Source organism: Gossypium raimondii, chromosome 11 (assembly GCF_025698545.1).
Source record: "Gossypium raimondii isolate GPD5lz chromosome 11, ASM2569854v1, whole genome shotgun sequence".
Classification (NCBI taxonomy): Eukaryota; Viridiplantae; Streptophyta; class Magnoliopsida; order Malvales; family Malvaceae; genus Gossypium; species Gossypium raimondii.
In genome coordinates, this window is record NC_068575.1 from 59486266 (window position 1) to 59506077 (window position 19812).

A 19812-nucleotide genomic window follows, 5' to 3' on the forward strand; every position below is an offset into this window, starting at 1 on the left:
GAACAGGCCGCTAATAAGTTCACTAATTTCAGGAATTTGAGAGTCTAGAGAATAAAGCCTACTCTTTGTTGGGAAATGATCAAAGCATAGCCAACCAAGAAACTAAGAACTGCTTAGAAATAAATTTTGAAGTAACGAATATTTTAGAGAAAACCCACGAGTCGCATAAACAAGATAAGTTCTAATGAAGTCAAAATAATAGATTCCTTGGTGAAGTTCTTTTTTTTTTTTGAAAAGAAAAAAATTTAAGTGAAAAATAAATGAGGTATTTATTATGCTAAAGAAAAGTAACTCTCCCAAATCAAATCAAATGAAATCATTTTCTGCCCTTTTTCTTTAATATCCCTTCTTGTTTGCTTTCCATTTTTCTATATTACCAAATATATTCAAAATTTGTTCTTTTCCACTCAATTTCATCATCTCATTTTTCTAGGCGCACGAGAATCATAAATTACGTAATATGGTGGATTCACTGTCAGAAATTAAGGAGCGGTGGACAACGAACCTGGAAACGGAAAATGACCAATCCGTTCAATTGTTTTTTTATATAACAACGGTGTTGCCTCCGTGATCTAAATAAAATTTGATTCGGGTTGAAGGTGTTAGTTCGGGGTGATTTTACTACACACTGTTTTCACAATTATAGAATTTAATATTGGATAGTATTTAAACTACTATTCTTACACATATTTAACCTGCTCTTCTTGATGCTCATTTTTCAGACTTCTGATATGGATTCGTCTTCTTCTTCTTCTGATTGGGTTTTACATCGTAGGATGTTGCAAAGAACATACAAAAATGGCAGGATCTAGTCCTTGTGGACAAGACTAAATAATGATGATGAAAATATGCAGGCTACATGTCCGAATGGAAAATTTCATCAAAAAAAATCCGTACTCAGTTGTGTTACTATCGAATAGTTTAATCCTCGAAGATTCCGGAATCATCTCCATCACCAATTTGGAGCATAATTAAATTCAGCCAAAATAAAATAATTCAAAAAACAATTGAATTTACTTTTCTAAACAAAATAATCAAATAGAAGTTTTATAGATTCCTAGTACTCTTTTGAAACATCAATTTAGATCCTTTGTTTATCCCATACTTTCTAATTTATATATATTTATATTCTAACAAAGATCGCAGCAACATAAGTAATCAAATATACTCCCAGTGCACTCATAGCAGCAAGAACAACTGCAAAAAAAAAAAACCCAGAAAAAAAGCAGAAAAAAGAGAATTAAACAAGTATAATCAGATTGTAAAACAACAATATAATAATAAGACAAAAACAAAGAGCACGAACCATTCATCAACAGCTTTGTCTTGTTCATCTTCTTCAACCTGGAAACTCTTGGTGGAAGTCTCTATGGATTGTGTTGCAGGTGGTTCCATCTTCTTAGTTTCTCTGTCTGCTAAAAAAACAACTGTTTTTGAGAACAAAGTCTTGTCTGAATGTCTGGAAGTCTATGAGGAAGAAAAGCAAAACTGAAAGAGAAAGTAAAAACAATGAAGATAAAGGAAAATGACGTGCGAGTTTACTTGTTCACGTGATTGCAATTAGCTCAAAGTTGAAAAGGGAAGTGGTTCTGTCACTAATTAAATTCTTTTGATTTCTTTTTGTTTTTATAGATTTTTAATTGAAGGGGAAAAAAAGGGCATAAATCCCGGCCATTGTATCCATCCAAATCCAATGGTGGAAAACCCGACACAAATGGTGATTAGGTGTTTTGACTTTTGAGTCAAATATGGGATAATTACTATCAGCTCCAAAAAGGCTAATGCTCATTTTGCTGCCTTTTTCTTCATAGGGTGAGTGTACCAAATAATCTCTCAGCTGCGGAATGTATTAAATAAGTTTCTATTTTTTTTTTTTTAAATTTCTCAATCAAACTGAACATCTCTATCGAAGTAATTTTAAGTTGCATTATTATACACAATCTATTACTGCATTGGACTTCAAATGGTAAAAACTAAAACTAAGATGGGCCAATTGGTAAATCTAACAATTTGCCAGAAGAACGCAGGATCCAGAGAGTAGAGGGTAACTCAGATTTGGGAATTAGCCAATTAGAAGAGTGATATACATATACAAACACACACACCATATATATATACGTATAGCTAACTTAAGCCTTCTAAACTCAACTATTTCATTGTACTTATGGAGCTCAAAATGTCACCTTCTCTAGGATACATGAAAAAAGAGCTTTCTCAATTTTGGAAGCTCTAAAAAAAAAAAACCAATAACTACATTCCACACAAAAAACTTGCTTATATATATATATATATATATATCCTGTTTCTGGATACGCTTCCAAGCCTGGAGAACTTCAATGACAGCCGATCAGGTCCTCAGGGAGTTTTTAGTTCAGCTCCCCATGGCCACAAGTTATATGGCATCTTCTCATGTGTTGAATGCAATGCTCGAAGCTTTTGCTTTATTCACAGAAACCTCGAAAACAATGTACAGTGCTTTGTTTTCCTCTCTGCATTTGTTATCTGAAAATATGGAGCTTCCTAGGCTCCTGGTTGATATATCTGTTCATGCTACTAGATGGGCTGGGGTGATGAGTATTTTGACCCGAGCGTGGAGGAGACAAACTAGGAAGAGTCTCGAGGGTAGAACGAGGAGAATTACGTGAGGCTAGTCTTAAGTCGGAGCTCTTGTAATGAGATCGTTGTGTAATTTCCCTGGAAAAAAAGAAATAATGCTTGAAGCTGGAACGGACAGTCCAAGAAAAAGAGAAAAGCCCAAGCCAACGCAATAATGCAAATCTTTTACCTGTCAGGAGTGATGGACTTTGAACTTCGTAGGCTTTGCTGCACTGGCAATTGATCCAGTTTAAATTCAGATCGCTCTCTAGGACTAAGGGGCATATCCTGCATGTATATATATTAAATAAGTTAGAAAATAAACAATTAGATGATGTTGGCACCGAAAGAGGAAGAACTCTTATTTACCGTGGACTTTAGCCCATTAGAAGACGAGGAACCTGAATGAGATGAGCATTTTACAAATCGATGCTCTAGTAACATGCTTGCAGATGGTCTCTCTGCAGGGTTTCTTTGGAAGCAGCAGCGTAGGAAATCCTTCCCCTCGGGTGATAATGCTTCGGGAATGGGAGGGGTATCCTTCATCACTTTAAACATAGCTGCAGCCTGCATTATTAACAAAGAGAAAGGTAGGCATGTTACGATTTTCTCCAATGCTCAGCAAGATTAATAAATGGAAACAAGATGCATCAGGTGCTTACCCCTTCGTACTCACTCCATGGTGCTTTGCCGGTAAACATTTCGATAATGGTACAACCCAAACTCCAAACGTCAACAGCTAGAGCTAGATCAGAACTATTATCTTTCTGCATCACTGCTTGCATTAGCTGCAGGGAAATGAATGTGTCAGTACATTTAAACTAGAGACCAATATGCAAAATTGATATCTTGCGAAATGGTACCTCTGGAGCCATCCAGTATGGACTTCCCTTCAAAGAAAGATCAGCTCTTTGTCCGCTAAGCTGTGCAACAAAAATGGGTCCAAATTATTCAAGCTGAATCACAAAACAACAACAGAAATGGGTCCACTAATCTATCTTATAACTTCATATGTGCTAATGTCAAATTAATGCCTCACAAAAATTTCCAAGAACGGACCGCTGTTGCAAGGATGAATTGAATTGCAACAAATTTCATTTTTGCATTAAAATATTTATGGTCAAGTGGGGAATGGCGGCTATACATTTACATGCCTTATCTATGACGAGCATGAATCCGAAGAGAAGGGAAATATATGAAACTCACATGTTTGGACATCCCAAAGTCGGCAAGCTTGACAACTCCGGATGCATCAACAAGCAAATTAGCCCCTTTAATATCCCTAAATGGAACAGGTAAAAAAACATATTAAGCTACCAGCTCATGAAACAGATTATTATAATAGGTTCATTTTCCTCTCCTCAAACCACTGTACCTGTGGATTGTCTTTGTGCTGTGGAGGTAAGCCAACCCGGAAAGAATATGGCGAGTAAAATTGCGGACAACAGATTCTGTAATGGCACCACAGTGGTCGTGAACATATTTATTAATTGAACCAGGATGAACATACTCTAGATATATGTAGAACTTGTCTTCAACCTGCATATGCATAGTTTGAGAGCCTTAATACAAGACCATAAGATAATAAATGGTGTAAGGAGAGAAATCTTAAATGCGCAACTTGCATGTTACTTACTATTTCACTACCATAATACTGAACTATATTTTGGTGCTTAAGCTGGCTAAGAACCTTAATCTCCTGCAATTAAATCAAATGGTTAGGGAGGTGGTAAAAGAAAGAAACAGCATTAGGTAATCATTTAATCCGTGCTCTTCTCTCTCTAGAGTACAGAAAAAACCTGTTCTAATTGCTTTATACACTCTGCAGATTTCGGGTCATCAGGAAATATCTCAACTTCCTTCATTGCACATAAAGCTCCCGTTTCTCTGTGAGAAAGACGAAGCCCTATTAGCATTTAGATGACAAGAGCTACGGAAGCAAATATATATATACATATACAACTTGTATACCTGTTACTGGCAACATAAACACTTCCAAATGTACCACGCCCGATAAGCTTGCCTTTTTGCCATTGACAATTCATTGGCAACGGCTCTGGTTTAGTTGTAACTTGGGGAACGGAAGCTGATGATGAAGCCATGGCTGCTCCTGGAGGAAGAGGCAACGGATGGACACTGATAGGGCAATTACTTTCAGGCCGGGATGATGAGAACTCACGTGACATCTCCTGATGTATTGGTGAAGGAGGTCCGCTTTGGCTTCTAAAGTTCCGACGTGGACTTCTATTTGGTGGACTGTGAAGCGGAGTGTAATCGGGGCTTAATATGCTGCAATCATAGAATGCTGGGGGAGGAAGCCCTGGAACATCAAACGTTGGCATCTCTGGTGCAGACCAAACTTGTTTACCAGTAGGAACCATGTGGTGCGGAAACATCTCACTGGTACTCTTTCTGTGTGCGCTAAAAAGAGCCGGACTACTGAACGGACTCGCAGGGGCACTCCTAACAGGAGCATTCACCCTAAACTCATCCTGAGAACTGTCCCCACGATTCACTTCTTGCTGGAATACCTTAGAGGATGATCTTATGTCCCAATGCTCTGCTGTCTTCCTCGATTCACGAGACGCAAACATACTGTAATACCAACAATCGATGATCACAGAATCAGTTAAAAGAAGCTATCAAAATGTATATATTGGCTCTACAAATATGAACCTAAAGCTAAAGCACCACAATCAAGATATCAAGAACATACTCATACATGAAATAAGCTTTAAAGTTGCAGGTTGAGCATTCAGATTATCAGTCTAATAATATTGCAACTATGAATTTGATCATTCACTAACTCATAAATTTATTCCTAAATTGTCCTGAAATTAGAAAAATTCATTAACGGCATATCAATCTCCATAATAACAATTGCAAAATCTTGCTTAAATTTTGTAGCTAAATATGAATTAAAACTAATAATTGAGGAAGAAAAAGAAATCACCTTGAATGGGAAGGAGTTCCATCTGCTTTTTCTCTATCTTTATCCTCTAAACCTCTACCGTGTCCAACCTCACTCAGCGACGGCAACCGTTGCTCGCCGTCTCCTTCTGGAACTGGAAGCGGAAGCGGCAACGGCACCGCCAACGACGACGATGTTGTCCTCGAAGTAGGAGCTGAAGACGACAATGGAGTATCGTTACTGGGGGACAGCGGAGCCGCCAACAACTCTCGGTCGCTGAGACGCGTCACCTCCTTTTGCTTCGTCAGCTTAGATCCCGCAATGCGAAATCCCAAGTAACTGTGATGTTGCTTGTGAGTACGCTTATGGTAATTATGATTATCTTGAAAATGCTTACCGGAAGAAGCTTCAGACGATCCGGCGATCGTGGAAGACGACGACGACGACGAAGAATAATAAAACGGAATATTCTGAAGCCACCGCATGGCTTGAAATCATTCTAAAAAAAAAGGAAATCAAAATTTCCCAAAAAAAAAGAAAAGATTCGAAGGAAAATCCCAAAAAGATATGTTTAAAAAAAAAGGGAAGAAAAAAAATTGGATTTGAACGACGTTCTGGTTGGGAATTCTGGATGTCGGGAAATCAGTTTCTTAGGTTGTGTCTGAAAAACAACACGCTTCACAACAGAAGCTTTTTGGTTTTGCTTTAATATAGGTCAAAAAAGTCAAGCGCCTCTTCGCTTTTTTTCTACTTCTCCTTTTTTAATATTACTATGTCCTTTCAAGAGTATTTTAATAATATCTTTAATCGAACCTGGTTTTTAGGAACTTACTGAATCTAACCTGTTAAATTATATGATGTAATTTAGTTCACTGCTAGTATTTTATTTGTTTATAAAATTAAAAATTGGTAGCATAAAAGACGATGTGTTGTTTCAGTTACTTCGGATGGCGTGAATTTCCGTTACAAGAACAAGAAGTAGTTGGATTAGTTGCGGGATTTGGTTTTTGGTTTTTGGTTTATAACATCAGCTTTGTTACTCATAAAAGTAAGACAAATTACATTATGGTCTTTTCCTTTCTTTCTTTGTAGTACTGGTTGAAACTTAAACAAGATTGAAAGAATGTAGTAACCTAAAAAGGAAGAAATGGAAAACCTTTTTCTAGAATTCGAATCTGGACCCTTTTACCCAAATTATGTGGAGAAGTTTCATTCTCCTCTATACCTACACTTTCCATCATTTGAAAAATAAAACTCTCAGTCTATAGTTTTTATTGTTTGGGCTGATTGTTGCAGACCAATTCAATTAAAATCAACTAAGCAGTACGTATCAACACCCATCGGTAGGATCTCAATAAAAAGCACAATGATGCTAATACAATTTTCTTTTTTTTTTAACAAATTAATTTCTAAAAGATAATATTTTATTAAATTTAAATTTTAGATATCAATCTAGTTAATCTGATTTGCAAGATACAGTAGAGGGAGAAATGGATGAATCGACTTGGTCCTACGCTTTGTCGGAGGAGGGAAAATGGTGAGCTGGAGGGTTTCAAGACCGAGTCACACTCCACTTGGCATAGGAACTCCTGATGAGGCAAGGTCAATGGTCAAAGTTTCAAAAAGGGCATTCCTTTACGGTTTTAAGTTTTAGGACGCGTCGCCACTGCTGAGCTTCTTTTCAAGTTTTGACTCTTTGATGTTGCAATTCTGCCAATAACAGCCCTCCATTTACGACACGTAAAATTATAGAGTAATTGATTCTCTTTTTACAAAATCAAATTAAAACCAACAACCGATTGGATACAATGGTATGAAACTGTACACTTTTGATAGGAGGAAAATTTAAGTATCGTCAAAAGAGGTAATCACAAACTCCAATCATAAATCATAAAAAGAATATAAATAATATAAAAAAAAATCAAGATTATCATACTTATTTTATATTTGCAAGGTATATCAATATTTATTTATCTTCCACACAGCATCAAATGATGTTATGTTAGTAACTTAGAAACGGCCAAAAGGGTTCAGCCAAAGTGGAAGACTTGTAAAGCTTATGTCAGCAACCCTTGTTATTTTATTGACTGAAGCATAGGAATCTGGTTTTCAACGTTATCATCATTATCCCGTTGTAAAGACAACAATTTTTAATCTGGGATATACAATTTATTATTATACAAAGAAGATCGTTAAAAATCCTCCTAGCAACTGTTGAAAACTAGAGTTGCAAGAACCAGTCATACTTGTCTCTAAATTGAGCTCAAAAATAAAGAAGAAGGAATGACTGCAGACCCATTCCAAGTCGTGGGTGATGGATAAAAACTAGAAATCAACTGCCGACATGTTTTGGGGATGAGGGAAGTCATTAAGAAGGAAAATGGAAGCAATATATAACACAAAGTTCTTGGTCTACAAACAGTCATGCCATCGGGCTGCCGACATCTTGTTGGCATGCCTGTGTTGGAAGCCACTAGAAACTGCACCAAAACCAACTATTTTATTTGGGGTACAGAGGGAATGACAATCCCAGGTTCAATTTTCAATGTTGACTCATTCTTAATAATATCAATATTAAGCGATTGAATTAAAATTATAAGCAAGTTAGCATCCACATTTTACTAATAGTTAATAAATGTCTTGAAGCAAAGACCTATTTTTTGAAGGAATCTTCTATAAAAGTCTCACATAATATACCTTCCAACTTAATTTTTTAGGTCAATTTTGATGTTTTTTTTCAACCTAGTATCAAAAGTTAAACTTCGCCCGTTTCATTGTTTGTTTTACATCTATTTTATCGTATCAGTAGAATGTCAAAATCTCATATTACATTTTCACTTTATATATTATTTTTTCAAGTCAAATTTGAATTTATTTAACTTAATATCAATGCTATGTCGAGTCTATCTAAACTGATATCATAACTGCTAATTCTCACATTTAGAGTTATTTTGTATAGTTTTTATTAGGTGTTCATTCGGTTAACCGACCGGTTAACCTACCGAAATACTATAACCGAATTAACCGACCTTCCAAAAATTTTAACCGTTAACCGAACGATTTTTTAAAAAAATTTAACCGAACGAAATTTTTTCGGTTAATAAGGTCGATTAACGAATTAACCAAAATTATGTATTTTTATTTTTGGTTAAAATTACCCGATTACCGAATTACCGAATTACCCGAATTACCGAATTAACGAATTAACGAATTACGAAAAATACCGAATTACCGAATTTTTTATTTTTATTTTAAAATTTAAAAATTTATAAATTATTAAAGTAAATTGGGTTTTAGACTTTAGTAAATTGGGTTGTCTTTTAGTTTTAGTTTTATTGGATTGGGTAATTGGGTAAACTTTAGTTTTAGTTTTATTGGGTTGGGTTGGATAATTTTATTTATTAATTTTTTCGGTTAACCGACCGGTTTCGAACCGAATTAACCGTTAACCGAAAAATCATAAAAAATTAACCGACCCCCGACCGAAAAAATTCGGTTAACCGACCGATTAACCGAATTCGGTCGGTTAACCGAATTTTTTCGGTTTTACCCGAATTATGCACACCCCTAGTTTTTATAGCATTTTTGGAGGTTATTCTAGCATTTAGATTAGTTTTGAGTGCATTTTATAGTTTTTCTAGTTAATTATGTGTTGTTTGATTTTTATCAATTTTAGAGTTAGTTCTGATTTATTTGCTATTCCTCTCTACATTGTTAGTTTTGAATGAAAAATGGAAGACTTGGAGCATAGTAAAAAGTAGAGAAGAGAAGTTCAGTGCGGTGCAGCACAATCTTCAATTCAAAAATTTTAAACAAAAAACAGTCTACTCCATCGCAAATTTGCGTCGAGTGGATCCGAATGATTCAAACCCTAAAAAGAAGGGGTAATGTGATTTAAGAGGAAAAGAGGGAAAAAAGAGTAAGGAATCAACTTGGAGGCCAAGTAACAATTCTCTCACACCAATAAGAACTTTAAGCTTGCAAATACAAGAAGAAAAAGAGATTTGGACTGTCAGACATCAATTTGATAATTATTTTTATCTCTAGGTTTTTTCTTTTCACTTTTCTCAATGCAAGTTTGTTTTGAATTTCTTCTTGTGATATTTTCTCAAATCAACATGAACTAAACTTTGTTTTCTTGAAACGGTGATGGATCTTGTTTTTACTTAATTAATTTATTTTCTCTTCAATTGTTTCAATCATTGTTAATTATTTATTCAATCTCGTTCTTATTTAATATGCTTGTCTGGCCACCAAGTTGTATTAATCCGATAATTTTGATTTGTCTTGGAAGAGAAAATTAAGATTTAGATTTCGATTGAATAGATTAAGATTAACTTAGTAGCATTGACAAACAAGTTAATTTGCAATTATGATTGGAATATACTTGATGTCCTAATCAACCTACTAGGTTTTTTCTTAGTGACTTCGTCCAACTTGCCTAGCATAGGAATATAGCTAGTGGGGAAGAGAGATTAACTTAGCTAGATACTAAAAATGTCCAGTTAATGCCATTGAATCCTATGTTAATAATTACTTTGATTGAACAATTGAATGAGAGATAATTGATTAATTGAATTAGGTGACGTTAGAGTTTAATCCACTAAATGTAACATCCCCAACCTGTTCTAGACGTTAGACTCGAATTAGGGAGATTACATTGGTTACCGAAATGGCCTGGCAGATTATCGGAGTTTTAAAATAGTTAATTAAAACATTGATTTATTCTTAGAAGAAAACTTAATCAATTTACGGAAAAACTTATGAGTTATCAAAACCGATTCAGTTTAATATCTTCATTATAATAATGTTTACTATTGAAAACTTAGTTTAAAAATCCGAATTACTTTCTTAACAAAACACACTTACAATTTAGTAGTGGAAAAGTGATATTAACATAATTTTAATAAAAACCATGTTTCATGTGTAATTAATAAAAATACATATTTTAATAGCCTAAATTATTTAAATGTCAGGCATGCCTCATTAAAAATTGTAAACTAAATCTCATACCGTAATAATAATATAGTTTCAAATAACCAGAATTATAAAATAATCAGTCTAAAATATTTTTGTATAGAAATCAATATTCCGAGCTGAGCCTTCCGAATGTCGCGCCCACGTCCTAACCTTATGAGTTATCTGAAAAGAAGGAAAAATAAGCAGGGGTAAGCTATGAAAGCTCAGTGTGAGGTCAACCACAAGAAAATCGGTGCAAACAGTAGACAAAACATACAGAATATCAACTTCAAAGTATGAACTTCAATTAATTAACAATTCAGAAAATCGGTAAATCATATCAATTTCATTAATATAATATCTCAATGTTCAAAGGATAAATACAATTTGAATAACAACTCAAAATTTCGGTATTTCAGATTCACTCATTATCATAATATCTCAATATTCGCAGCAATGCAAATGCTTATAAATGTAATACAATTTCAATTTATCAGAAAATGTTACTATCCCACCGCTACACACCATAATAGGAGTTCCCCAGAACTTTTTTGCCTTTACACCACATTGTGGATAAACCACTCATCATTATGGACGAGCCACTCGTATATAAACCACTAGTAATTTTCATTCAATTAATGTCATCTTTAAAAATTGATTGAAAAGCTTAGTAATTTTGATCGTTTTAGTTTAAAAAAATATCTTCAATTCTTTTAGTTTAATTTTAGTAATAATTAGAATTCCTTTTCTTGATCCAAATTAGATAAAATTGGATAGTTGGTATTGATCAACTTAGAATTTGGTCATCGTGGGATGATATCTTCTTATCATTTTATTACTTAATTGACAAAGGCACTTGCATAACAATTTCCACACTTCAATAGCTAAGTTACTTGTGTATTCAAAATATGCTATAACTATCTTACATATAGGGAATGAATAAAAATAATATATTTGAAATTCACTTCTTAAAGATTTGTAGATATTCTTTTTGGGTTACTAAAATTTTATCTCGTCCTTGATATAAATAATATACTATCAAGTGGGGGAATAAGTAACATCATTGTTTCACTTAGTATCTCTTCCGAAAGAACAACTCTTGTTTAGTATAATTGTTGTTTGGAACTATAGTTGTTTGATAATAACACGTTCAGAACAATTATATTCAGAACAGAGCTTCAATTTAGAACATCTGTCGTCCAATACATCTGTCGTCCCATATAGTTGTCATTTGAAAACAATAACTGTTGAGAACAATTAAAGTTCAGAATAATTATTCTAAACAATAATTGTGTTTCAAGAATAACAACCTTTAAAACAATCGCGCTTTGGAATAACTTCTATTTATAATAATTATTTTTTTAAAGACATTATTCAAAATAGACTCTTCCAAGGAAAGCACCATCAAAGAACAACTTTATTTGGAATAACCTTTCTATTAGGAACTACTACATTGAATTAACTCATGTTTGGAAAAGTTAGAATTACCCTTGTTCAAGAACAACCTTCATGTTGCATTTCAAGAGATATTCCACAAATACTGTTTATGGTACCACTTTACCAAACTAGAAGTAGAAGTAATCCCGAAATTATAACACCCCTTACCCGACCCAATCGCCAGGTTAAGGTACTGAGATGTGTTGTTGAGACAACTACGATAATAACATATCAATTAATCGTTTATAATGCATGTAGAACATGATTCACTAACTTAACCGAGCTTAAAACAAGCTTTTGAAAGCTTTCTAAGTGGCCAAAAATTGATTCGAGACCAAAGGATAAAAATCCAAACCATCAGGAGCTTGTCCCGATTACACGATCTTTCACGTCGCAACTTCAACAACCCGACGTCATGACCTCAAATCGTACACCTCAAAAACCTACACACTTTGCTCTCTAACAGCTATAATAGCATCCATATGATTCATAGTAATCCTAATAAATTAATAAACTATTCAAACATACAAATTTTCAACCTTGAATAACTTTTTTTTTCAATTTAATTCCAAATTATTCCAATTCGATTTGCAAAATTAACAAAATGAACCAAGACACCGATGCTTCCATCAAATTCATCCATAATACATCCAACATATTCCTAGCATACATGCCAAACTAATGCCCAAAATTAAATTCATACCCTCTTCAAGGCTTGTTTTCTGATGAGATGAGTTGGAAATGCCCTCCACCTTCTAGATTCAAAATGATCTTTACCTACACATTTAAAAGAAACGCGTTAAGCTCACGAGAGCTTAGTAGGCATATCAATAATTAAACGGTACATTTAAAATTTGTTCCTCACACATACACATATATATAATATTATCACATTAAATTAATTATATGAACATTTTAATATAATTAATTTAACTTAAGTAATAAATTAAATGCAATCCAATTTTTTTCTAGTTCCAATTATTTCGACTATATGGTGCAACCCTACAAGATTTTATATGGTTGGCAATAATATTAACTTTTCTCATATTATAAATCATAGACTACAAAAGTCATCATGGTTAGACAATTTTTTCCTCGCAATAATATTATTGTGTAGTATATTCATTTGTTTACGATATTTAAATTGAACACAAGTCATGGAACAATCATATTTATACGGTCTAATTTTTGTTTTTAAAATCCCGAGTCGTAATATAAACAAATATATATTTTTTCAATGGGTATTGCTAAAAAACACCCCAACATATTAAGAAAACACCCTCATTCTCCTTTTCCATGTAATTAATTACAATATTTCTTATTTTATTGGATGCGTGTCTTTTCCAATGAGTCTTTTATTAATACAATAATTAGAGCCAAGATCTTAAATTAATGTGGTCCAAAGAAATTAATGTGGTCCAAAAAATAATTAGTATATTTTCCAAATATCTTCATTTTCAACATCTTAAATTAATTAGTGTAATCAATTTAGTCCAAAAATTAGAGTCAACATCTTAAAAAGCGGGAAAAATTAATTTTGTTGTAATTAATACAATAAATAAGCGAGTTATATATATATGTTTATTTTGATGAACATTAACAACACCCTAACGTAAACTCATATTATTATTAACAAAATTAAGTAAGTCATTCCCACTACACTCTATTATTTGTAATTTTATTTTTATAAATTTGTTCTAAACTGTTTTTTATAAAATCTATTTTTCTAATTTTTTCTTTTTTATTTATTAATTCTTGTATAAATTAAAATTTGTTTTAAATTTTATAACTACTGATTTTTCATCATAATTTGTAGTGTTCAACAAAAGATGACGAATTTTTACTAAGTAACTTAAATGAAGGCAATAAGATCTCTATGGCGACATCACCATTTTTTACTGATCGGGTATAATATTTATCATGATGTTAATATTTTTTATCTTCATAACATTTAATATTTGTTAACAAAATTATTTAAATTTTAGATGTTCGAGTCTCGTGAAGAGCTGATGCAGTGGGTGCAAAGCACAGCATTCTCTCTTGATTATATCATTGTCACGAGAAGATCAAAAGCAAAGGAAAATGGTGTGGTGTCTTACGTCACATTTATTTGTGACCGTGGCGGTGAATACAAATTTAAAGAATCAAGTAAAAAGTCTGGCACCAAAAAGACCAATTGTAAATTCCGATTGGTAGGTTCGTATTTAAAACAATATGATGGGTGGACGTTGAGGGTGATATGTGATCAACATAACCATCCACCTGCACAACATATGGAGGGACATGCTTATGCAAGGCGGTTGAAAGAAAACGAAAAAAAATTGTTGGTTGATTTGACGAGTAAGAATGTTACACCACATGACATATTATCGACACTGAAGGAGCAGGATGAGAATAACGTTTCTACACTAAAAACCATATACAATACACAGAAAAAGCTTCGCTCGTCCTAGAATGTCGGTAAAACTCCGATACAGGTTCTTATGTTGCTTTTGAATGATAAACAATTTTTTACTGAGTTTTCAGTAAATAATATTTCAAATGAATTGGAAAATCTATTCTTCATTCATCCACGATCATTGGATATATGGCGTGCATTTTCGCACGTTTTGATTGTAGACGCAATGTACAAAACGAACAAATATGATCTACCTTTTGTTCAAATTGTTGACGTGACTTCAACCAACAAGACATTTAGTATAGCTTTTGCCTTTATCATTAACGAAAAGGAGGAGAACTATAATTGGGCATTAACATGTCTAAAGTTGACACTAGAAGGGTGCATGTACCTACGTGTTATTGTGACGGACAAAGAGTTGGCTCTGATGAATGCATGCCAACAAGTTTTCCCCGATGCCACTCGGTTACTATGCAGATGGCACATTACTGAAAATATTAAAAAGCATTATAGGCAGTCTATCAAGTCGCAACATGAGCGGGACTCCATTCGTGCTATGTGGACTGTACTCGTTGAATCTCCAACGTGGATATTGTACACAGAAAACTCCAATCAATATTAAGCAAATATCCAGGTACAAGCCTCGTTATTCTATAAATAATTGCTTATAGTTTTAGAAGACTTTTTATACATAACTAACATTTATATAAATTCAGGTGTTTTAAAATATCTAGATCAAGTGTGGTTAAGCAAATATAAGGAAATGTTTGTGTTGGTCTGGATTGATCGGCATCTCAACTTTGGAGAACAAACTACGAATAGAGTTGAGAGCCAACATGCAAAGCTAAAGAAATACATTTGTGCAAAAAATTCTTCTCTAGATAAATTTGTTGGTTGTATCGATCAGAATGTGAAGTCTCAACTTACATCGATATATGAAAGTTTTGAAAAGAGTAGAATTGTCCTCAAACACCGACACAACTTACAATGTTTCAGATTATTTAGGGGTTTTGTGGCACTTGAAGCTCTAGATATCCTAGAAGGAGAACTTCAGTGGTCGAGTAGACATCAACTTGACTATTCAAACTGTGGTTGTAAACTACGTCATAGTTGTGGGGTACCATGCGCTTGCATGCTATCAGTCTACTTGAATTCAGGTGGTATATTTAACAATTATTTTCTAAATTTTATTTATATATTGAATTTTTATAAACTAATGGCATTTCAATGCAGGTGAGTGTATTCCGTTGGATTCAATAGATGTATTCTGGAGGAAGCTTGACTTATCACCGTCAACTTCTGTGGAAAATGAGGATATTTGTTGTGACAGTGAGTTAGAAATGTTCAAAGAAAACTTCACTAAGCAGTCAAAAGCCGGGAAAAAAAGTCTGTTAAGAAAGTTAAGAGATATATTCCAGCTGAGTAAAACACTCATTAAAGAACCTACAATTCAAAAAAATACGCGTGGACGACCAACCTTGAAGAAACAACAACAAAAATGAGTCGATTCTATAAGTCAAGCTCCCAGAAGACATAGCCATTCAACCACGTCAAAATCTGTTGGGTTGGATCTGGTAGAGCTGAACAAAGAACCTGCAAAACATAGTTCATACATAATCGAAATTCTAGACTTAAACCAGGAGCCATCAGAGCAAGTTTCAGACTTCATAGACTTAAACCAGATGCCTAAATCATGTGACACTCATCCACTAATGAAAGAAATTCTAGATATGTTCCACCCTTACATCACACATGTACAAGATGTCAAGGGTGATGGAAATTGCAGATTCCAAGCAATATCTGTTTGTCTTGGTTATGGCGAAGATCAATGGCTCTATGTTCGACATCAACTGCTAGACGAGTTATTGAGTTCATATGATGTCTATGCTAGGGTTTTCACTGATGGAATCGATGAATTGCGTAATTCACTGTGTTTCTCACAATCGCCTGCACCAGCAGAACACTGGATGGTTATGCCTATTACAGGTGTCCTGATTGCCAATAGATTCGGGGTGATCCTCAATTATTTAACCAAGCGAGGTGACATAACTTTCTTTCCTCTTTGGAGAGGTCCGGAACATTTTTAATACCATCGTGCTATTGCAATTGCACATGTATATGATAATCATAATGTGATGGTACAATTAGAAGGAGATTACCCAATGCCTACCATTTCGGCTTGTTGGATCCGCCATAGAGCCCCGTCTACAGCTGGATGGCAAACCATGTATATGTCACGTCTGGAATTTTATAGACAACTGAAACCTTGTAATCTCAAAACACCTGTTATAACTATAGAGAATTATTGTTGAATAATATTAATTTATTATATTTTAGCATTTTGCTCATATTTTTGTATTTATGTATTCATATATATGTTTAACAATAATCCTATAATAAAAAAAATATGTTGAATAATAATAATAATAATACTTATAATATTTAATAATAATACAATAATAAAAATATGTTTAACAATTAGATGAGATAAAAAGTGAGTGAAGAGGTGATAATTAATTCTTAATCCTTACAGTAGGAAGATGTTAATTACTAACCAATCAATAAAGTAAAGAACATTAATTAATAACTAATTATTAATTACAGTGAAGGTGTTGGGGATGTTTTTTTAGCAAACTCCTTTTTCAAATCTGGAAGTAAAATAATAATAATAATATAATAGTATTTTATCAAAAAGGATAATCAAATGTAAATCATTAAACGTGATATTTATTATCTTCACTGATTCTATCGTCTAAGAACAAAAACAAAAAACGAGGGAGTTCAGATGTAAAGAACATATGCAGATGCAAAGCTGAAGCCAGTTGATTGGTCCCAATTTATTGATGTCGAAAGGACTGATTTAAGAGGCTGCAATGTGAGAAAAGAATAATTATATTTTCCAGATTCCAACTCCAACTCTTAAATTAGATTAATATTAAAAGGTGCACTCAAGATTAAATGTACCTTAAAAGGAAGTCTGAAATAAAGATCAAGTTTCGGGTTGAAAGGACTGAATTGGCTAATCGTAAAAGTGAACTAGGAAAAGATGATAAGATTGGAATTGGTATTGCAATGAAGGATTTCAAAGATTTGATGTTTTGTGAAGGCAATTGAAATTACAAAGCACTGATTTTTGCTTTTTGGTTGAGAGTGAGAAAAAGAGTAGTGCATGCCACTCTTTTTTCACCATCTGATATCTCATTGCTAAAATATCTATGTTACTGGGGTTCGGATGGTACTGCACAAATCAAATATTATCAATCTATATGAAGTACATGGACGCTAAAACTAGCCGTCCTCAGAACCAATAAAAAAAAACTATAAAGGAACTTGTCATTCTCTGCCTATAATCCATCAATAGAATAGCACAAACTGATTCCATATTAGAGCATAAACTAAACCAGTCCATGATATCTGCAAAAATCTCTTCGAATAATCGCCCTCTGATAGTGCCTAAAACAGGATATCGATTTCGAATTGCTCTACTTGTTGACTAAATTATTCTCACTAACTCACTATAATTATCTTCAATTTTCCCCATGTTTTTCTTTTTTTGTAAAAATTTATGGGAATAAGCTATCTTACTATACATTCAATCTCTCCTGGCTTGTGAACTCCACTTCTCCAACTAAGGCCATCCGATTTTTCGTCGTCTTCGCCGTCCATACTGTCACCGCCGGTACTCGACATTCCTTTAGCCAAAGCACTCACGGTGAGGGGACATTGTGGAGAACCAGACTGTGATTTCATGTTCTCATTGCACTGGTTTCGAGCTGAAGAAGGCGGAAGTTTTCGGATATGGAGTCTATATTTCTGCAAAATAAACCAAAATTCACGCATAATATAAGTAATCAGAAAAAGGGCATAAGAGGATAGAAAGAAACCAACTTGACATGCTAAAAGACTAACCTGCAAATGGCTTTTCACTTCATCATTGGTGAGATCATCAACTTGCATCACTTCTTTAATCTGTTTAGGAGTTGCCACTGTGAATCACCAATAAACCAAAAACATGGTGAGACTTAAAAGCTTGGTTTTTTAATTCAACTAGACAAGCACTGCTTTCAAAGTAAATAAATAACTCCAAAGGTCTAACCTTGAGAACCTCCAAGCTGCTGAAGGGCATCAACAAATAGTCTATGAAGCTCAGGTGACCAGCATCGCCTTTGTTTCCTCGAACTCTGCTGCTGTTTTTGTTGATCTTGTGATTCTGTCTGAAACTTAATATGCGTTTTTTCTGCGGTTAAGGAAGAACCGGAACCAATTGTGCAGCCGCCATTGTTTCTCAAGATTCCATTACAAGATACCAATTCAAAACTTGGGTTCATAAGAGGAATTCCTGAAATGTCCTTAAATGGAACAAAAGCCCCTCCCCTGCTTTTACTGTTACAAACTTTAATTGGGTTTTCAGACATATCTTCTTCTTCTTCTCTGCCACTTCTCTGTCAAATTCAAACCCCAGAAAGATTAATATTACCTTTTTTCTTCCCCTAAAAAAATTAAGACTGAAGAAAACCTAGTTAGTTTGGAAATTTTACCGGTTTCAGCTCTGAAACTGTGTTCGGTTTCTTGTTATGATCAACGATGTTGAAATCAGAGTTCCACAGTTGTACTGAACTCAACCAGTTTGTCTTGTCACTGTCATCATTTTCCTTCAATGGCAATCCGTCGTCCGTTTCTTTACACTGCACTTCTTCCACCTTCAATCTCTCAATCCCTAAAACCCCAAGAAAATTAAATTAAATCCCACAAAAATAAGGGAAAAAATAAACAAAAAGTAAAAATAAAAAGGTACCATCTTTCAAGAGAAGCATGCAAAGAGGAAGTTCACGTTTAAAACCATCAATTTTCTTCATCTCATCTTCCAATCTTTTAACATAATCACTAATCTTTGATGATTTTTGGAACCCATCTTTGATTTTCGAAGCTTCTTTGAGAAACTCGGTTATGGTTTTTGGAACAAAAACCGAACTCAAATCCAAGCTCAATTCCATTATGTTTCTCTAACATTACCCAGATAAAAAAAATGATAGGAGAACAACAGGTCAGTCATGTTTCTCATGTATATATAGACGTGTGGCGGAGATTCAAGATTCGCTGCCTGCGTCCCGAACGGGTCGTCGCGTATTTTCAATTAGCTTACAATTCTGTGACTCAGTTGAGTAATTCGGTAAAGAATCATTTTAGATTCCGTACAGACCACGCGGCGAAAGAATGAAGGAATAACTGTATCAATTTTTTCATTTTACTTTGAATGAAGGAATAACTGTATCAATTTTTTCATTTTACTTTTATGGAAATGAAATGCAATAACTGTATCAATTTTGTTTGGTAGGTATGGACTGAACACTAGAGGTTTCATCCCGCTTTCTAGGTTTGGGCCCGACCCGAATATGGGCCTGAAATTTTATTCAGATTCGACCTAGAAAAAATTTTAAGCCCGAGTCCGGTCCATTTTTAATAAGCACCAAAAAATATTTTAAAAATAAAAAATAAAAAAATATATTTATTA

At 33.9% G+C, this 19812-nt stretch overlaps 2 protein-coding genes and 2 long non-coding RNA genes across 4 annotated transcripts; 1 reads left to right on the forward strand and 3 right to left on the reverse strand.

Moving 5' to 3' along the window:
- Positions 1 to 360: 360 nt before the first annotated feature.
- LOC128034907 (uncharacterized) lies at positions 361 to 1052 on the forward strand. The gene is made up of 2 exons (XR_008191139.1): positions 361 to 612; positions 723 to 1052. It is a non-coding gene; the product is annotated as an uncharacterized LOC128034907 (long non-coding RNA).
- LOC128034906 (uncharacterized) lies at positions 993 to 1536 on the reverse strand. Its single transcript, XR_008191138.1, has 2 exons — positions 1307 to 1536; positions 993 to 1197 (listed from the first exon to the last, which is right to left on the reverse strand). It is a non-coding gene; the product is annotated as an uncharacterized LOC128034906 (long non-coding RNA).
- A 502-nt stretch (positions 1537 to 2038) lies between these two features.
- LOC105802213 (mitogen-activated protein kinase kinase kinase 5) lies at positions 2039 to 6187 on the reverse strand. The gene is made up of 11 exons (XM_012633715.2): positions 5549 to 6187; positions 4567 to 5190; positions 4395 to 4482; positions 4232 to 4294; positions 3971 to 4134; positions 3802 to 3877; positions 3459 to 3518; positions 3258 to 3383; positions 2965 to 3162; positions 2786 to 2883; positions 2039 to 2694 (listed from the first exon to the last, which is right to left on the reverse strand). Exons 1-11 carry the CDS (start codon positions 5989 to 5991, stop codon positions 2499 to 2501), a joined length of 2136 nt encoding a protein of 711 aa, XP_012489169.1. The 5' UTR covers positions 5992 to 6187; the 3' UTR covers positions 2039 to 2498.
- A 10820-nt stretch (positions 6188 to 17007) lies between these two features.
- LOC105802212 (transcription factor HHO5) lies at positions 17008 to 19535 on the reverse strand. Its single transcript, XM_012633714.2, has 5 exons — positions 19096 to 19535; positions 18839 to 19017; positions 18397 to 18742; positions 18210 to 18286; positions 17008 to 18113 (listed from the first exon to the last, which is right to left on the reverse strand). The coding sequence occupies exons 1-5, from the start codon at positions 19292 to 19294 to the stop codon at positions 17877 to 17879; spliced, it is 1038 nt and encodes a 345-aa protein (XP_012489168.1). The 5' UTR covers positions 19295 to 19535; the 3' UTR covers positions 17008 to 17876.
- Between the last annotated feature and the right edge of the window lie 277 nt (positions 19536 to 19812).

Bases quoted from the DNA above. Each gene is read 5' to 3' on its own strand.
- LOC105802212 (XM_012633714.2), bottom strand. From the start codon at position 19,294: ATGGAATTGAGCTTGGATTTGAGTTCGGTTTTTGTTCCAAAAACCATA. The intron at 19,018-19,095 runs GTACCTTTTTAT...TTGGGGTTTTAG, and splicing joins CATGCTTCTCTTGAAAGATG to GGATTGAGAGATTGAAGGTG. The intron at 18,114-18,209 runs GTTAGTCTTTTA...TTTATTTTGCAG, and splicing joins AAGTGAAAAGCCATTTGCAG to AAATATAGACTCCATATCCG.
- LOC105802213 (XM_012633715.2), bottom strand. From the start codon at position 5,991: ATGCGGTGGCTTCAGAATATTCCGTTTTATTATTCTTCGTCGTCGTCG. The intron at 3,878-3,970 runs GTACAGTGGTTT...TGTTCCATTTAG, and splicing joins AGCACAAAGACAATCCACAG to GGATATTAAAGGGGCTAATT. The intron at 3,163-3,257 runs GTAAGCACCTGA...TTAATAATGCAG, and splicing joins CATGGAGTGAGTACGAAGGG to GCTGCAGCTATGTTTAAAGT.